Here is a 19,623-nt window from a genome sequence, read left to right on the forward strand (position 1 = left end):
CTTCAAATAGGTTTTCAATATCTTGCTCTCTCTCTTCTTCTGGCACCCCTATAATTCGGATGTTGGTACGCTTGAAGCTGTCCCAGAGGCTCCTTACACTATTTTCATATTTTTGGATTCTTTTTTCATTTTGCTTTTCCAGTTGGGTGTTTTTTGCTTCTTCATATTTCAAATCTTTGACTTGATTCTTGCGATCCTCTGGTCTGCTGTTGGGAGTCTGTATAATATTCTTTATTTCAGTCAGTGTATGCTTAATTTCTAGTTGGTCCTTTATCACAACATCGAGGGTCTCACTAGATTTCTTGAGGATCTCACTACATTTATCGGCGGTTTCTAGAAAATTCTTGAAAAACCTAAAAAGTGTGGTTTTGAACTCTATATCCAGTAGTTTGCTTTCCTCCATTTCTGTCATTTGTGTCCTGTTTCTTTGTCTCGGCATTTTTTATGCTTCGCTGTGTCGATAGAGTGGCTTTCTGTGCTAAGTGTCCTATAGGGCCCAGTGGCTCAGCCTCCCTAATTACCTGAGGTAGACACTCTTGGTGCACCCCCTTGTGGGCTTTGTGCATAGTCTTGTTGTAGTTAAGCCTTGATTGTTGTAGGTAACACTGGGAGGATTTGACCTCCAGGCCAATTGGCTGTGAGAATCAGCTGTATCTACGGTGGGAGAACTTCTGTGCTGAAGACACCGTTATAGGGCAAGACTTGCTTCAGTGGGACTTTGGTGCTCACTGAGTCTGCCCCCTGAGTGTGTCCCTTATAGATCTGAGGAGTTGTAATTGGATGGTCCCACTCTGACCACTGGGTTCACTGGCTCTTGGATCTAAGGAGGTGCTAATCTCGCCTTTGCCTGAGGCTACCCAGCAGCAGCCAGCTGTAAAGCAATGCAAGTTGCCCTGGGGCCTTGGGGCAGCTGCAGTTTTTTAAGTAATTTTCAGATTACAAAGGGCCGGGCCTTTCATATGCAAAAGCCTCTGTGCAAGGCTTGGGAGGGGCGGGGTCCCAGGGGATCAACAGGGCGGGCCGAGCGAGCGAACAGTATGGCTGCTCTCAGTCCTGCCCTCAGAGGCCCCGGCAATCGCTGCGAGTGCCTCCGAGAGAAAGCTGCCCTCGAGTTCTGACCGATGCCAGACAGTCCTGTTTCTCCCGTATGAGTCTGGGTCCCCAGAGACTCACCCGGAACTGGAGCTCAGAGCCTGAGACTCCCTCCCGATTGAAAAAGACAATTGCGTCCTCAGCCGCCAGCCCTCTCCACATGCACCTCCGCACCTTTGTATTTTACTTCAGCACCTCACCTCCTCTGAGTCTCTGTATGCTTTTCTCTTTCCTTCTAGTTGTAGAAATTCCACTCAGCCAGCCTTCCTGTGGTTCTGGATGATGTCCGTTCTGTTTTTTAGTTGTATTTTTGAAGTGGTTGTGCGAGGCAGCAATCTCTGGTGTTTACCTATGCCGCCATCTTGGTTTCTCCTCTAGAAAGAGTTTTTGAAGTTTCCCTAAAATGTATCATAAGAGTCAATAAGCCTGCTACCTCAGTGATTCCTTGTAGTAATAGAATCTGGATTCTCAGGTAATTAATACAGTATTTTGGGCTAATTTTAGGGCCACATAACTAATTTTGATTATTTTTCTTTTCATATCTAATTCAAATTTACATTGTCTCTATTTTAGCATTTATTATCTCAACTAAAAATATGTATATTATTGTATTCCCTTGCCACATTTTAGTTTGTAGTGTTAAAAACTTTGAATACAAAAAAAGTACTTTCGTGATTCTTAGACCATAAGCCACTAGTAGATCTGCATGTCCCTCCTTGTTCATCCTCTTGTCTTGTAAATTAGGTAAGGCTTACAGCCATTTTAATTACATCTCAGAAGGTCATTGCTTTTGAGAAGGTTGCATCCTCAAAAATGTTGAGGAACTTTGTGACTGTTTGAAAACACTTGGACATTTTGCCTGGCTTTAAAAAAAATTAGAATGAAATTATGCATTAAAGAGTTTTTTCTGTAGCTGGAGCCTCTGACAAGGTGGGACTTGAGTAGGATTGCCCATCGTGCAGGCCAAGAACTATTTAGAATGTTAGGAATATTGTATGCTGCTATTGTGAACCAGAAAAAAAATATCTATAGATGGGTAATAAATTCATTTCTATATAGTTTATAAAGTATATGTTTTAGGTGTTGGTTTATGAATTGCAAATAGAGCAACTACTGCAATTATTACCTCTTTAAGGGAAAATAAGGTTATCTGCCTTCCCTCTTCTCAGAAGTGTTCAGCTGTCAATTCATTCAAAGTGTTTGAGTAATAATAATATAACACATATAATTTACCATAGTTTGTTTTTGGCAAATATTTAATTAATGAATTGCAGTCTGTTACCCCCAAATGAATAGTTAACGTGAGCTTAAAAGGAAGCTCTAAAGCATGGTTTTAATTGGTAACCAGGACCAATCTGATCATTATTTTCCTCTAAATATGTTCTACTTCTCTTTCCACATTTCTACTTCCGTAAAGAAATTGTGTTCTTTAAGGAGATTAAGATAAAAAAATTGGGATGCAATTGGTGTGATTTTTCTGTGTTCTAATTTAGTGTATTATGTAAACATCAATTAATCAGAAATACTTTAGTACCTTAAAGAGGGGGGAAAGCACATATAAAATATAACTATGATTAGTGTATCTGTGGTTTTAAAAATATATATCTTCTGATGAATGAGGAAAGAAAAATGTTCATGTTTTCATGATGCTCCTATAACCTGTCACATTGTAAATCCTCTAACTCTGCTATCATTATTGAGTTTGTTACTTATAATATCTTTTATCATACTCTTTTTCATTTACTTAATAAATATTGAATTTGTAAGTAGTAACCATATTGATAGGATGAATCAGACATAGATTTTGCTCTTAGAATGTTTATAGTGGAGAAAATATGTATATAGAATCTTTAAACCCCAGATAGAGATTGAAACTGATAAAAAATAAGTACAGATAAAAAAGGTGTGGGATACCAAAAAGAAATGTTTCAGTTGTTTATTCTACATATTGGATTTAAGCAGTCTACTAAATGGGCAATTGCAAAAGTAATTTTTTATTTTAAAATCTTTTTTATGTTAACTTGAATTTACTTTTCATGCTATTTTAGATATAATGTATTTGTGTTTCAGAATTTTGTTTTAGATAGATTATGGTTTTTTTTTAGCAATTAAATTGGGAAATTAAAATATATCCTTAAAAGTTATATTATTAGGATAAACTGCCCAGAAGAGGAGGCTGAGAGGTTTTATAATTTTGTTTGATATGACTCTTAGTGGAGGAATCAGACATCATTGATCTGGAGAAACGTTATTGGTTGCTGAAGGCTCAATCCCGGACTGGACGATTTGATTTAGAGACATTTGGCCCCTTGGTTTCACCACCTATTCGTCCATCTCTAAGTGAAGGTAGGAATTATTCTCTTTTCTTCAAGTGTTTTTTGGTAAACAGATTTGAGCCCATCTCTTATTACTAACCAATATATCTTAACTCTAAAGGCCATAATATTACAGGTTTGCAAGTTTCTTGCAAATAGCAGAGTTTATTGGAAAAAAACTAAAATGGGAATTAAGATTGTAGTTTTGAGCATCCTGTTCTACCTATGTGACCTTGCATAAATTAGTTTGACCAAGTCAGTGGCTATGAAGCTGTACTCCAAAGAGGTACCTTAGTAGCTGGTGCCAGGGATTAGGGTGATGGCCACTGAATGGGCAGAGCTCCAGGTTTTTGCTTTGTTTTATTTGGGTGTGTTTTTTGTTAATCCTCACATGAGGATACTTTTTTCATTGCTTTTCAGAGAATGGAAAGGAGGGAGGGAAGGCAGAGAGAGAGAGAGAGAGAGAGAGAGAGAGAGAGAGAGAGAGAGAAACATAGATTCAAGAGAGACACATCAACTGGTTGCCTCTTGCACACACTCCAACTGGAGCCTGGGTGCGAACCCAGGTATGTGCCCTTGACCTGAATTGAACCCATGATCCTTCAGTGGGCGGGGCTGATACTATAACCACTGAACCACATCAACCAGGACCAAGGTTTTTTTTAGCCCCATTTCTTCCTCAATTTGAGTGCCTCTACTTTTTTTTTTTTTACATAAGAAGTTTCCATTGCTATATTCTCTCCCACCCCAACTACCAAAAGAAATTAAGAAACTACTGGCCTGGACCATCTCTGAGGTCCCTGCTGGCTCTAAACTTTCCATTGCTATGACTTTCTAAAAAATATATATGTTTTTATTGGAAGGGAGAAGGAGAGAGAGATAGAAACATCAATAGATTGGCTGCCTCCTGCATGCCCCCCACTAGGGATTGAGTCCACAATATGAGCACAAGCTCTGACCAGGAATGAAACTGGCAACCTCTTGGTGCATGGGTCGATGCTCAACCACTGAGCCACACCAGCCAGGCATGCTATGACTTTTTTAAAACATTAGGGATACAAAGAGTAATTGTAGGTGATATCACACAAAAACATATTTGGAATCTGAATATTTGGGTTCTGCTTCTTCTGACCTTTTTAAACTTCTTCCTTTTGGGAACCCCCTTCTGAGTTTTTAGTTTTCTACTCTTTAAACTGAGGGTATGGAATTACATTCTTGGAATATGTAATCTGTATTCTTCAGATTTTTAGGGTACTTCAGAAGTACTTGTTAGGGGAGCCAGAACTGATAAGGCTCTGGACTTTCACCCACTTCAACAGTACAGCTGTGTTTTTACCTTTTCTGAGTTGGAGAATTTGATAAATCATTTTAAATCAAAATAATTTTATTTCTACCTTTTACAAAATATTTGAAAACCACAGGATTGGATTATAAATCCCCTTTCTTTCTGAAATTTAAATCCTCATTTAAAAAAGACTAGAGGCCCGGTGCATGAAATTCATCACGGCGGTGTGTGTGTGTATTCCTAGCCCCGCCTACACTCTCTCCAATCTGGATCCCTCTCACAATCCAGCACTGCTGGCTCCCAACTGCTTGCCTGCCTGCCTGCCTGATTGCCCCTAACCACTTCTGCCTGCCAGCCTGATTACCCCCTAACCATTCCCCTGCCAGCCTGATCGACGCTTAACTGCTCCCCTGTTGGCCCGATTGCCCCCGACTGCCCTCCCCTGCCGGCCTGGTCACCCCCAACTGCCCTCCCTTGCCAGCCTGGTCTCCCCCAACTGCCCTCCCTTGCCAGCCTGGTCGCCCCCAGCTGCCCTCTCTTGCAGTCCCGGTCACCCCCAACTGCCCTCCCCTGCAAGGCCTGATCGCCCACAACTGCCCTCTCTTGCAGGCCTGGTCCCTCCCAACTGCCCTCCCCTGCTGGCCATCTTGTGGTGGCCATCTTTGACCACATGGGTGTGGCCATCTTATTTGTTGGAGTGATGGTCAATTTGCATGTTACCTCTTTATTTTATAGGATTATGTAGTACAAAGAAGAGTGCAGTATAGAACTTCTCTTAATATAATGTGTTATTTTTCTTCATGTCATGGAAGAGCTTTATAGGAGCTTATTAATAACAGCATGTTAAAATCAAAATAAATGAACAAGGAATCTAATGAACAAAATAAACTGATGAGTAAAATAGAACAAAAGGCATAAAAACATGGAACAGACTGAAGAATCTCAGAGGGCGGGAAGAGATTAACCAAAGAATTTATATGCATATATGCATTACCTATGGACATAGACAATAGAGTGGTGAAGGCCTGGGGCGGGGTGGGAACTGGGTAGAGGGGGAGAAATACAGGGGGAGAAGGGAGAAATCTGTAATACTCTCAGCAATAAAGATAAAAAGATAAAAATAATAGTATATCTTTGAGTGTGCAGTTAAACTTTTCCTTTTTCCTTTTTTTTGTTTTGTTAATCCTCACCTGAGGATATTTTTCCATTGATTTTTTGGGAGAGTGGAAGAGAGAGGGAATGACAGAGAGAAATATTGATGTGGGAGAAACACATTGATTGGTTGCCTCCTGCACAAGCCCTGACTAGGGCCTGAGCCGGGGAGGAGCCTGCAACTGAGGTACATGCCCTTGACTGTAATCGAACCCGGGACCCTTTGGTCTGCAGTCTGACACTCTATCCAATGTGTCAAACTGGCTAGGGCATCCTTTTACTTCTCAATCTTTCTAAATAATTTCTGATTTGGGATGGATTTTTAATTAAATTTTATTTTGTATACTATAGCCATTTTTAGTCGTTAAAATTGATACAAAATAGAGAGAGGCAGACATAACCAAACACTAAATGATAGTAATGTATTTCTGCTAGGATCTTAAGTTTTAGTTATACTTATACCAAAAGAAAAAAAAAAACAACTTCCTGAGACTACTGATAAACTTTTTAAAAAAATATTTGGCCAGTTTATGGGAGTCATGCCTGCTTTTATAAATATGTTATTATAACATTAGGAAGTTTGGTTGCTTTGGTTTATGGTGTCTTTTCCTATTTTACAGGTTTGTTTAATGCTTTTGATGAAAATCGTGACAATCACATAGATTTTAAGGAGATATCCTGTGGGTTATCAGCCTGTTGCAGGGGACCCCTGGCTGAAAGACAAAAATGTAAGTTAAACATTGTCACAAAATTTGCAAAGTATACAGTGACAAAATTAGTATTCATCTAAAATCATCTGTGGATTAAGGCTTGAATTTTCATCACTTTGTCAGATTAGCACATAGCAGTCTCATGTTGAGATTTTATTGAAGCCATTCTAAGGATTCAATCATCTATTCTTTTGCACTGTGGAGTAGTTTGGTATCTTTGTTATTAATAACTAGTGGCCCTGGTGCACGGATTCGTGCACATTGAAAGGAAATTAATTAGAATTCCTGGGGCGGTACCGTGGAGTGTAAGGGGAGGGCAGGGGGAGACAGATCTTCTGGCTCACAGCACTGGCTCCGGTGCAGGGACTGATGCAGGTGGTCCCAGGTGGTGGCCAGCAGTGCAGGACTGGGTGGCACCACTGGTGTCTGCAGAGTGAGTGGGGTCGCTCTGACAGGTGGGGTCCCTTGGCCTGGCCTGTGGGGATTGGGCTGAAACCAGCTCTCTGACATCCCCCGAGGAGTCCCCGAGTGCAAGAGGGCACCCTGCAAAGTTGCTTTTGTACAGGGTGTGGAACACAAATGCAAGTGTGCAATAAACCAGATTCAGGGCCGACAGTGCCCCAGGAACAACATAACTCACAGCAGAAGGTGGAATCGTGGAATCCCGTGGCCCTGTGAGGAATCGGGCTCCCTCCTCTCTGGTTCCGGGGTGCGTCATTCGAGAACCGCTGCTGCCAAGTCACCGCAGCTCCTGTGTTGAGTATCTGCCCCCTGGTGGTCAGTGTGTGTCATAGGTACTGGCTGGATGGTCGGACAGTCATACGGTCACATAGCCCTTTATATGTATAGGTGGGGTTGAGTTTCCTGATGAATTTACAGTTCATGATAAAGAAACTATTTCAGCCATAATATATTTGAAAATGTTAAACATTTAAAAACTATTTTCTTTTTTTCCCCCCTAGAAAATATTTTCTAGTAGTCTATATAGAGAATTCAGTGCCTTGCATAATTGGAAGTACAACTCATTTTCTATGACTTGTATAAATATTTTAATAGCAAAGTGAAATTTATGATCAAAACACAGTTTTATTAAATACTAAATTGGTCATTTAAATCTAGCTAAAATGTTATAGCATAATTTATAAGCATGTTACATATTAAATCTTAACCATAATTCACAAAATGCAGCAGTTTACATTTAATTGGTACCTAATACTGATATATTTACTAAGGTTATTATCTGTCTTTCTAAAATACAGATCATAAATGTTGTCTGTTTTGAGTGTGGTATTTGAATATTTTGACCTTCAGTAATATTATACAATAATGCACTTTAACAGCATAATTATTTTGGGTGTGTATGAAATAGATTATTACTTAATATTAAAAACTTAGATTTCTTCTTTTTTTTTTCATGATGATATACCATTAGTTTGATCTGGATTTATGATAGACTAGAGGCCCCATGCATGAAATTTGTGCAAGGGGCTCGGCCCTCGCAGCCCCTCACAGCCCTGACTTCGTCTGGAAGGATGTCCGGAATGGTCGTTCTGCTGTTCGGTCTAATTAGCATATTAGCTCTTTATTATATAGGATTATTTGTTCCCATTAAAGTGCTAATATTGCCCTAGTCAGTTTTGCTCAGTGAGTAGAGCATCTGCCTGTGGACCAAAGGGTCATGGGTTTGATTCTGTCAAGGGCATGTACCTTGGTTTCAGACTCTATCCCCAGCCCTGGTTGAGGAGCGTGCGGGAGGCAGCCAATCAATGTGTCTCTCTCACATTGATGTTTCTCTCACTGTCTCTCCCCCTCCCTTCCACTCTAAAAATCAGTGGAAAAATATCCTCGGATGAAGGTTAACAAAAAAATAAAGTGCTAATATTAAAAAGAGAGGCTGAAATTTTTGCTTCTCACTTGATCTTAATTATGGAGTTAAAAACTTTTTAAAATTCTTTGCTGATGGACCAATGAAAGTTAACAAACTAGTGATTCATTTGGAGTTAATTAGCAAAGTGCTTATATTTCTAATTCTTACAATCTATAATAAGAGGGTAATATGCTAATTAGACTAGACGTCATTCCGGACATTCTTCCTGATGAAGCCAGGGCCAGAGGGAAGCCAGCCGGGTCCCGGGTGCCAGCAGCCAGGGGAAGGAAGGCCTACTCTTGCACAAATTTTTGTGCATCGGCCCTCTAGTATTATATATAAACTTCATTGAAGAGTTGAAATTCTTCTTTGGCAAAACCTTGAGTGTATATTAGTTTAATTGGAGAGGCAAAATGGAAGTAGACTATCTTAATACCAGCTTGTCATTGATTCTTAATGTAGATTGAATATTTTCATCATTAGAAGAATCAACTCTTCAGTGATCAGTTTTAAATATTAGAAATTAATTTAAGGGCTTGAATTACCTCCTTAAAACCTGTGAGGTATGGTAATATTTATTGGCCCCCTTTTTTGTTTTCAAATTTGAGAGAGACAGCCCTAACCAGTTTGGCTCAGTGGATAGAGCTTCGGTCTGCGGACTGAAGGGTCCCAGGTTTGATTCCGGTCAAGGGCATGTACCTTGGTTTCGGACACATCCCCAGTAGGGGGTGTGCAGGAGGCAGCTGATCAATGTTTCTAACTATCTCTCTCCCTTCCTCTCTGTAAAAAATCAATAAAATATATTTTAAAAAAAATTTTGAGAGAGACAGATTAGTGAAGTGTGCAGTTAGTCCTACATGTTCAGGGGACTTTAATGACATATTTCTATGTCTGCTCTAGATGAGAACTTAATCCAGAATATATTTGTTTGAGAAACTCAGTAATTTTACTAGGGCAGCTTCTAGTGAAATGTATTGTACTTCTAAACATAAAACTAATTCCCCTTCATAAGAGTTTTTTTTTTTTTAGTTTGCTTCAAGGTATTTGATGTTGACCGAGATGGAGTTCTCTCTAGGGTTGAACTGAGAGACATGGTGGTTGCACTTTTAGAGGTCTGGAAGGACAACCGCACTGATGATATCCCAGTAAGTTCTGATTTTAAACATCTTATTGTATGTAACTTCCAATAGGAAAGTGGAGTGGAGAATTTTTTAAAAGTCAGCGAATGAAAAGGATTTTTTATTACTGTTAGTTGCTGAATTATGCTACTCAAAATATTCATTGCTGAAGATGCAAAATTGGGTAGAGAATTTGCCTTAGAAAATTTAATAAGCTGTATAAAGTAAGAATGAAACTACAGGATAATTATTGTAATTTTTAAAAGCAAATATAAAATTCTATTTATGGTAATAAAAAATACTTGGTCAAGATATAGTATATTTTGGCCACTGAATAATAAAAGTGGTATCAACTCTTTCCTAATTACTCCTTTGAATTTCTCTTTTTAAAGGAATTACATACTGATCTGTCTGATATTGTAGAAGGCATATTGAGTGCACATGACACCACAAAGGTGAGTTTAGCCAGGACTAATTTATCCTTTTCTAAAAATATCATGCACCAAAAATTGGGATATATAGCATTAATATTTTAATCTGTTCTGTATCATCCGTACCAACTGCTTATTTGGATCTGTGGTAACAATACCTCCAGGTTGACTCTAAAGACAGTCCATTCCATGTGTTTTATGTATAAAAACATTTATTATAAGCTAGGCATTTTATAAAAATTAAGTAGACACAGCCCTTGTCAAAATAGTTTATAATTTTTATTTCTTCCATTTTAATAAGTTATGGTAAGGCTAACCTTATATTGAGCAAAAGAAGCCCCACAAAAAGAATATACTGTATGATTCCATTTATATGAAGTCAGGAACAGGGGCAAAACTAACAGATGATGGTAGGCATTAGAATAATGATTTTTTAATACTAATCTGGGTGGTCCATGTATTCCTAAAAGAGTTTGCTTTTTGTTGTTGTTTTTTTAAATAGTACTGGTAAGGCCCTCTCAAGTTCTTGAATACTAGCCAAAATAAGCATGTACTTTATAAAGAATAAATCCTTTAATTTTTTAATTTGATAATATTTATTACTAAGACTATTATAATAGGTTTACTCCTATAGTTTGATTTATTGTGGTATGTGTGTGTCCCTGTGAAACTGAAAATAAGCTACATATTGTGAGGCATATTTGAGTTAATTTGAGCCTTTCCACTCAAACACTGACGTACCAAGTAGCAGATTGCTTATAGAAGTTTAGATTTAAAAAGTAACATCAGTGTTTTTTCTTTCTTCAATCATAATTCCAGAAGGAATCATCATAGTCTTATTAACTGGTGCTCAATAGAAAGTTAATAGAAATGAATTTTATAGGGCTTGAGCTTTGTTTGGCATTTCAGTCATCCTGCCTTCATTTACCTTTTTTTTTTTTTTTTTTTTGCCAAATACTATGGCATCTACTTCTATTTGGAGTGTATAGAAAACCTGGGAAAGTTTCTGTTAGAAAATGCCTTATGTAGAGATATAATTGCTAACACTTTTTTTTCTGAGTGTTTAATAAGTATGTAGGTATTATTGCTGTCTATTTTTATATAAGATAGAGTTGCTACTTCTGGCTCTGCTGTGAACATTAAAAAGATAATTTAGCTTTTCAACTCCATGTAACCATGATAATGAAATGGTTAGCATTTGATTTGATTTTTTTATTATTGATTTTTTACAGAGAGGAAGGGAGAGGGATAGAGAGTTAGAAATGAGAGAGAAACATCGATCAGCTGCCTCCTGCACACCCCCTATTGGGGATGTGTCTGCAACCAAGGTATGTGCCCTTGACCAGAATCGAACCTGGGACCCCTCAATCTGCAAGCCGACGCTGTATCCACTGAGCCAAACCAGTTAGGTCTAATTTTTTACTTTTTAATATTTTTTGTTGATTTTTTAGAGAGAGAGTAAGGGAGAAGGATAGAGAGATAGAAGCATTGATGAGAGAGAAACATCATTGATAGGTTGCTTCCTGTACACCCCTTACCTGGCATATGCCCCCACAGGGAATTGAACCAGTGACCTTTTGGTTCCTGGGTCGATTCTCAGCCACTGAGCCACACCAGCCAGGGTGGTTAGCATTTTAGAATGGAACTTGGACCTTTCAACCAAAGCTATTAACCATACCCATTTGTGACTAGATTGTGCCTATATTACCCATTATTTTGTACCTTTAGATTGGTATTAACATACTTAATAGAAATTGTATCCTGAAAGTCAGTAATTATAGTGCTTTTAGATCTTTCCTTATTACATATGGTTATTTTATATTGAGAAGAGAATATATCAATATCATTAAATAATAAAAGCTAAAACATTTTTTAGCTAGGGTTATTAGGTAATTGTTGAATACATGAAATATGAAATATTTGGTTATATTTTTGCCAGATAAGAAAAAATATATATCATCTTCTACATGGTATATGTAATTTTTGGTGCTCTTTGGCAACACAAAAATGTTGCTTTCCGAACTTATAAAAATGTAATGTTAAACTGCATTTTGGAGAAATGTAAAGTAGATATTAAATCTTTAAGAAGTCTGATAATATTGCTCTTTGTTACTAAGAAGGTCTTAGAATGTTGTTAGAATGAAAGGACTGGGTTATACTCAGACTCTTTGACCAGGAGTTAAACTGATCCAGTCAGCTTTAGTCAGTGGAAAGAGCATCAGTGCTGGAGGTCACAAGGTTGGGTTGGGATTTGAACTAGAAGCTTAATTCGGATTTGAATAAAGCATCAGATTTCTCCTTGAAGGTGAAGAGAAATGAACCCACTATGTTTTGACCTTAAAATTCTCTGAAATTGGCATTTCAAAAGTGTGAACTTTTTATTCTTCCAAAGAATTGTAATCCTCCCCACACTGAAGCCTAGAGATTGCAAGTCCTAAGGGAGGTGCTTGAAGGCATGCCTGGAAGTTGTTATTTTTGTACCACATTTCATTTCAGTTTCACAGTGTTAATTTAAGTGTGTTCCTTAGCGACATGTACTGTCGTTTTATAAAGGAAATAACCCAATCCTCCAGTTTATACATCACATCCTGCATTCCCACACCACTTTTTCATGACCTATTAATATATTGGTCTCTGTGCTATAGTGAAATCTTAGGTTTTGCATCAAAAAAAAAAAAAAAAAAAAGAATACTCCATTTTCCTTACCCAGAGCTTTTTGTAGTTTTCCATAGGTAACCCTTGAAACAGAAGATACTGTTATTTTCCAGGTCTTGTTGAAACAAAATTGTTGATGATAGATTGTCCTCATTACCATTGACTGTTTCAACAGATTTTTGTTACTTTTAAACTTATTCTAGCTAGCTGGACTACTTGTCATATGAACACATAGAATCTACTTTATTTTAAATATTTTTTTTATATTTAACTCAGATAGAGGAAGGGGGAGGGAAAGAATCATAGAAACATCATTGATGAGAGAGAATCATTGATTAGCAGCCTCCTTCATGTCCCCTACGGGGGATCGAGCCTTTAACCCGGGCATGTGCCCTCCTGGTTCATGGGTCAATGCTCAGCCACTGAGCCACACGGGCCAGGCTAGAATCTACTTTAAATTATTGGTTTGTTTTCAGACAGATGACCAATATAAGTTTAATAAGCCAGATTTTATTCAAATGCTATAAAAAACGACATTCTTAGCATGAGATCTTTTTAAATATTGTTTCTCTTTCAGATGGGCCATCTTACTCTAGAAGACTATCAGATCTGGAGTGTGAAAAATGTACTTGCCAATGAATTTTTGAATCTCCTTTTCCAGGTACGTTTAATGTAAATGACAGTTTCAGAGGGTAGTAGTAGCAGTAATTCTATATATTTTCCATTATGTAGTAGTTAATGCAACTGGACTGCAAAACCACATATGATAAATAGAACTATATTATCCTAGACATGCTTGAAAGATGGTAAGATAGAGCATGAGTGCCTATTGAACCTTCTCAAAATCATGATGTGGGAGATAGGAAAGCAGAATTTAGGTGATATTGTTTATTTATCTTATCATACCTCATGATAGAGAAGCACGTAGACTTACAGAGAATCATAAAAGCCATCATAATTTACTTTTTCTTCACTGTTATAGAAAAAAAAGGGCTTCACTTTTTTAAAAGCCCTTCCTAACAAGTGAGATAGTGTGAACAGAGAGATGGATCATTAGTAGGCAACTATAATTTTTTCAAAGTATACAGTCTCTTTAGTTAGATTATCTTAGTTTCAAGGTGTCTCTTAATTTTTTTTAGTTTTTATTTATTTATATTTTTATTCTTTATAAGGTTCAAGAAAGATTGAGGGACAAAGAGAGAAGAAAAGTTATCAGGAGTGAAAAGTCATAGAACTTGCTAGATTTTAACTATTTTCCTGAAGTAGTTCTCTTGCCCCAATTTATATAAATACTTTATGGTGCCCTGGCCAGTGTGGCTCAGTTGGTTGGGCATCGTTGCATGCACGGAAAGGTTGCCAGTTCAATTCCCAGTCATGCTTGGGTTGTGGGCTTGATCTCCTGTAGGGGTTATGTAGGAGGCAGCCGATCAGTGTTTCACTCTCACATTGATGTTTCTCTCTTTCTCTCCCTTTCCCTTATTTTCTCTAAAAATCAATTTAAAAAAAAGAATAGCTAAAATTTAAAGTTCAAATTTGCTCAAGTAACTCATTAATAGTTCATTAATTGAAAACTCTGCAGAGACTGTGAAAAATACAATCTAGTCATTAGCACCAGTCAATGAAGATTAATTTACCACTTTTTCTTTAGGTATGTCACATAGTTCTGGGATTAAGACCAGCTACTCCAGAAGAGGAAGGACAAATTATTAGGTAAGTTTGTAGTTTCAGTCTGTGTATTTTTCATTATATAGATGAAATTGCTAACACCCAAAATATATCATTACTAAGTAATATTATGTCCCACTTTAATGTAATCATTATAGTAACACCCTGTTTCTCCAAAACAATTACATATCGAGATATTTTTAAGTAATTTTCTAACCAATGTATTGTATTAATTTAGAAATCAAATTCCATTTCACATTAAAATTGCACTGGTACTAAATTTAATTTTTTGAAATAAGACATTTTATAAGATAACAGATAGTGCCCAGCCAGCATGGCTCAGTGGTTGAGTGTCGACCTATGAACCAGGAGGTCATGGTTCGATTCCTGGTCAGGGCAAATGCACAGGTTGCAGGCTGGTTCCCCAGTGTGGGGTGTGCAGGAGGCAGCCGATCAATTGATTCTCTCTCATTATTGATGTTTCTATCTCTCTTTTCCTCTCCTTTCCTCTTTGAAATCAATTTTATATATATATATATATATATACACACACACACACACACACACACACACATACATACACACATACACATATATATATATGTATTTTAACATATATATATTTCTTTATTGAGTTCAGAGAGGAAGGAAGAGGGAGAGAGAGATAGAAACATCAATGATGAGAGAGAATCCTTGATCGGCTGCCTCCTGCATGCCCCCTACTGAGGATCGAGCCCACAGCCATAGCATGTGCCCTTGGCCAGAATCGAACCTGGGACCCTTTAGTCCGCAGGCCGATGTTCTATCCACTAAGCCAAACTGGCTAGGGCTAAAAATATATTTAAAAAAATTAAGATAACAGGTAGCAATTTTTTCTTACTACAAAATAGTTCACATTTATTGTAGAAAGATTAGAAAGTAGACCTAAGCAAAAAGAATAAAAAATGCCCATCATCTCTGTATTTAGATAATTTCTGTTGGCATTTTTATTTATTGAGGTATAATTGACAACTAAAATGATAAGATATTCAAAATGTACAATGTGATGATTTCATAAATGTTCATCTTATAAAAGGATTCTCCCCATTGAGTTAATTAACACTTCTATTACCATCTTTAGCTTTTTTGGGGGGTGGGGGGGAAGGACATTTAAGTTATACTCTCTTAGCAAATTTCAATTATACAAGTGTTATCTACTATAGTCACTATATTATACATTAGATCCACAAACCTTATTCATCTTATAATGAAAGTTTGTACCCTTTTAGCAACCTCTTTCTATTTCCCCCAGCCCCAGCAACCATTTCTCTACTCTGTTTCTGATTTGACTTTTTTTTTTTTTTTTTTTAAAGATTCCACATGTAAGATGATACTGTGCAATATTTATCCTTTTCTGTTTGGCTTGTTTCACTTAGCATAACACCCTCCAGCTTCATCCATGTTCTTGTAAATGACAGGATTTCCTTCTTGTTTAAGGCTGAATAATATTCCTGAGAGAGAGAGAGAGAGAGAGAGAGAGAGAGAGAGAGAGATTTTCTTTATCCATTAATTTGTTGTTGGACACTTAGGTTGTTTCCATACCTTGGTTATTGTAAATAATATTGCAGTGGAAATGGGAGTACAGCCATCTTTTCAAGATAATGATTTTGTTTTATTTGGATATATACGCAGAAGTAGGACTGCTGGATCATATGGTAGTTCTATTTTTAATTTCTTGAGAAACCTCAATAATGTTTTTCATAGTGGTTAGCCCAGTTTCCATTCCCATCAGGAGTGTACAAGGGTTTCTTTTTCTACACATCCTTACCAGAATTTGTTATACTTTGTTTTTTTGGTAATAGCCTAACAAATGTGAGGTGATATTGTGGTTTTGATTTGTATTTCCCTGATGATTAGTGATGTTGAGCACCTTCGCATGTTCCTGTTCACTATTTGTATGTCTTTTTTGTAAAAATATCCTTTGCCCATTTTTTAAATTGGGTTGTTTTTTGTTTGTTTGTTTTGCTATTGAGTTACATGAGTTCCATGTATATTTTGCATATTAGCCCTTTATCAGTTATGTAGTTGGCAATATTTCCTCCCATTCAATAAGTTTCCTTTCCTTTTTGTTGATGGTTGCATGTTAGCACTTTTTACATTCATATAACCACATATGTGTATGTCTCTGATGGAATTTATAAATTTTTTTATAAAAAAAGAATATTCTGAAATATTGTTTTATTTTCTGCGTGCATTTTAAATGCATATCATATAAATTATACTTTTACATATTAATAAAGGCTTCTTATAATTTAAATGATTAACTAATAGGTCCTATTCATCCCCTATTTATATTTCTTTAATGTATGTATATGGGAAAATTTAGTAATAAAGTATGTACATCTTTGGTTAAGGATTTACTTAGGCAAAATTACTTGAGGTAAAATACCTGAGTTGGTTAGGCCTGCACATTTTTATATTTATAACTCAATTTTTAATACCTTGAATATTTTTCATTGCTTTAGAGCAGGGGTGGGGAACCTTTTTTCTGCCAAGGGCCATTTGGATATTTATAACATCACTAGAGGCCCAGTGCATGAATTCGTGCACGGGTAGAGTCCCTAGGCCTGGCCAGCGATCAGGGTCGATCTGTGTGGTGACCTGCGGGGTAGTCAGGGGGCCCCTTCTGGCATCTGCCTTGGCTGGCCTGGGGCCTGCGGGCTGGGGGCAACTCCTGCATTGAGCATCTGCCCCCTAGTGCTCAGTGCGTGTCATAGCAACCAATCCTTCCACCCATCATTCTGCTGTTTGGTCTATTTGCATATTAGGCTTCTATTATATAGGATTCTCGGGCTATACAAAATTATCATCTTAAAAATTAACCTGCTGTATTTGGTCAAACATTTAATTAACACACCCCTGATGCCTTGCCAGGGCCAGAAGAAATGATTTTGCTGGCCTTTTATGGCCCCGGGCCAGACATTCCCCACTCCTGCTTTAGGGTTACCATTATATAATGTTAATGTCTAGAAAGTTTCAGAAACAGGACTAAATCTCAACTAAACTTTTCCTTTAGAATAAACTCTCAATATATAGATTATAACTCATATATTTCTTAAAAGCAGTGTGTACACAAATTTTTTAGTAGTTTTTTTTTTGGCTTTGGACTACTTGATAAAAGAGTTTACTGAAGTAGAGTTGTTTGGAATACTTGAGAACAGGATTATATGGTCAAAATTTAAACAGGCAATGCCACCTGGCCTGTGTTGCTCAGTGGTTGAGCATCGACCCATGAACCAGGAGATCACAGTTCGATTCCCAGTCAGGGCATATGCCTGGGTTGTGGGCTTCATCCCCAGTAGGGGGATAGGGGGCAAAGGGCGGCCAGTTGATTATTTTCTCTCATCATTGATGTTTCTCTCTCTCTCTCTCCTTTCCTCTCTCTGAAATCAATAAAAACATTTTTTTAAAAAAAGGAAAAAAAGATTTTATGAGGATGTGGAGAAATTGGGACCTTCATACATTGCTGGTGGAAATGTAAAATGGTGTAGCCGTTGTGGAAAACAATTTGGTCATTCCTCAACATGGTATTACCACATAACTCAGCAGTTCCAATTTTAAGTATATAATTAAAACATTTGTAAACAGGATGTACATAGATGTTCATAACAGCGCTATTCAAAATAGCTAAAAGGTCGAAATAGTCCAAATAGCTACCAGTGAATGAATGGATAAACCAAATGTGGTTTATACGTACCGTGGAATATTATTCAGCATAAAACAAAAAGATGTTGTGATACATGCTACAACATGAATGGACCTCACAAATGAAAGAAGCTATTCACAGTAGGTCACATACTGTATGATTCCATTTGTATGAAATATCCAGAATATGTAAATCCATAGGTACAGAAAACAGATGGATGATTGTCAAGGGATGGGGGAAGGGAATAATAGGGGAAAACTGCTTAATGTATAACTGCTTCATTGGGATGTATGAAAATGTTTGGGAGAAATTGACATAACATAAAGTGAACCATTTTAAAGCATACAATTCAGTAACATTTAGTATACCATTTCACATCCACTAGAACATTTATGATAGAAAAGGCAGACGCGTTGGTGAGAATCTAGAGAAACAAGAATAGAACCCTCATACATTGCTAATGGAAATGTTAGGTGGTACTTTGCAAAAACACTTCACCAGTTTCAAATTATTAGATGTTAGATGGAGAAACAAAATGTGGTGTATATGTACTTTTGGAATACTATTCAGTAATAAAAAAGCACAAACTAAGGATACCTGCTATAATATAGATGAACCTCAAAAACATTATGCTAAATAAAAGAGGCCAGATATAAAAGACCTTTGTGTTATATCATTCCATTTATATGAAATGTTCACATAAGGGAAGTTTATAAGAGATAGCAAATAGACTAGTGGTTTTCTAGGTCTAAAGGTGGTAACACAGATTGACTAAAAATAGATATATTTTTGGGGTAATTGAAATATTCTAAAATTCTACTGTGGTGGTGGTTGCACATGTCTGCAAATTTATCAAAATCATTGAGTTGTGTACTTAATCCAGGTAAATTGTATGATATGTAAAATATTCCTCAATAAAGCTGTTTTTAAAACATCATCAGGCCCTAGCTGGTTTGGCTCAATGGATAGAGTGTCAGCCTGTGGACTGAAGGGTCCCAGGTTCGATTCCAGTGGGTACATACCCAGGTTGCAGGCTCTATCCCAGGGGTGGGCAACCCCTAGCACGTGTGCCAAACATGGCACGCCAGTAACTTTTGCTGCTGCGCAAAACCCTCTCTTATAATCTTCCATTTACAATTTTTGTGAACATTTGAATGACTTAAATGTTAAATTACAAGGAACTGGCAAGACACTTGATGTTATGTTTGGTTACATAAAGGCTTTTGAAAAGAAACTGGAAGTCTTTAAGAGGGATGTGGATGGTGAGAGATTTAGATATTTCCCAAACCTCAAGAGGCACATCGAAGACCTCCTAAAAGATGACAGAACAGACTGTCAAAGCCTTCAAAAGCTGTTTTTAAACATCATCGAGTCAACTATTGAGCAGTTCTTCTCAAGATTTGCAAAATTCAGAGAACTGGAAGAGACAGCAAAATTCATGAGGTTTCCAGACAGCATGAAACTGGAGGAACTAAACTTACAAATGTTTTCATGGATAGACATGGCTGACTTTGAAATGCAGTTGATTGAATTTCACTGTAGCTCAATTTGGAAGCAGAAATTTATTGACCTTAAAGTTGACTTGGAAAACATTGAAAAAAAGCCATTAGAGACAGGAGTACCAGAGAGAAATGTCGAAAACAAACTA

At 37.2% G+C, this 19,623-nt stretch overlaps 1 protein-coding gene across 5 annotated transcripts in view; it reads left to right on the plus strand.

Moving 5' to 3' along the window:
* Positions 1-19,623, plus strand: part of USP32 (ubiquitin specific peptidase 32) — a 122,759-nt gene that overhangs the window by 57,434 nt on the left and 45,702 nt on the right. For 4 of the 5 annotated variants that reach the window (XM_023756831.1, XM_006092236.3, XM_023756830.1 and 1 more), the window contains 6 exons: positions 3,307-3,438; positions 6,465-6,572; positions 9,451-9,566; positions 9,932-9,994; positions 13,203-13,286; positions 14,274-14,335. In XM_023756831.1, coding sequence (XP_023612599.1) covers positions 3,307-3,438; positions 6,465-6,572; positions 9,451-9,566; positions 9,932-9,994; positions 13,203-13,286; positions 14,274-14,335 — 565 coding nt within the window. The remainder of the gene's footprint in view (positions 1-3,306; positions 3,439-6,464; positions 6,573-9,450; positions 9,567-9,931; positions 9,995-13,202; positions 13,287-14,273; positions 14,336-19,623) is intronic. The other variant, XM_023756829.1, reaches the window with a different exon arrangement.

Source organism: Myotis lucifugus, unplaced genomic scaffold (assembly GCF_000147115.1).
Source record: "Myotis lucifugus unplaced genomic scaffold, Myoluc2.0 scaffold_99, whole genome shotgun sequence".
In the NCBI taxonomy this organism is placed as follows: domain Eukaryota; kingdom Metazoa; phylum Chordata; class Mammalia; order Chiroptera; family Vespertilionidae; genus Myotis; species Myotis lucifugus.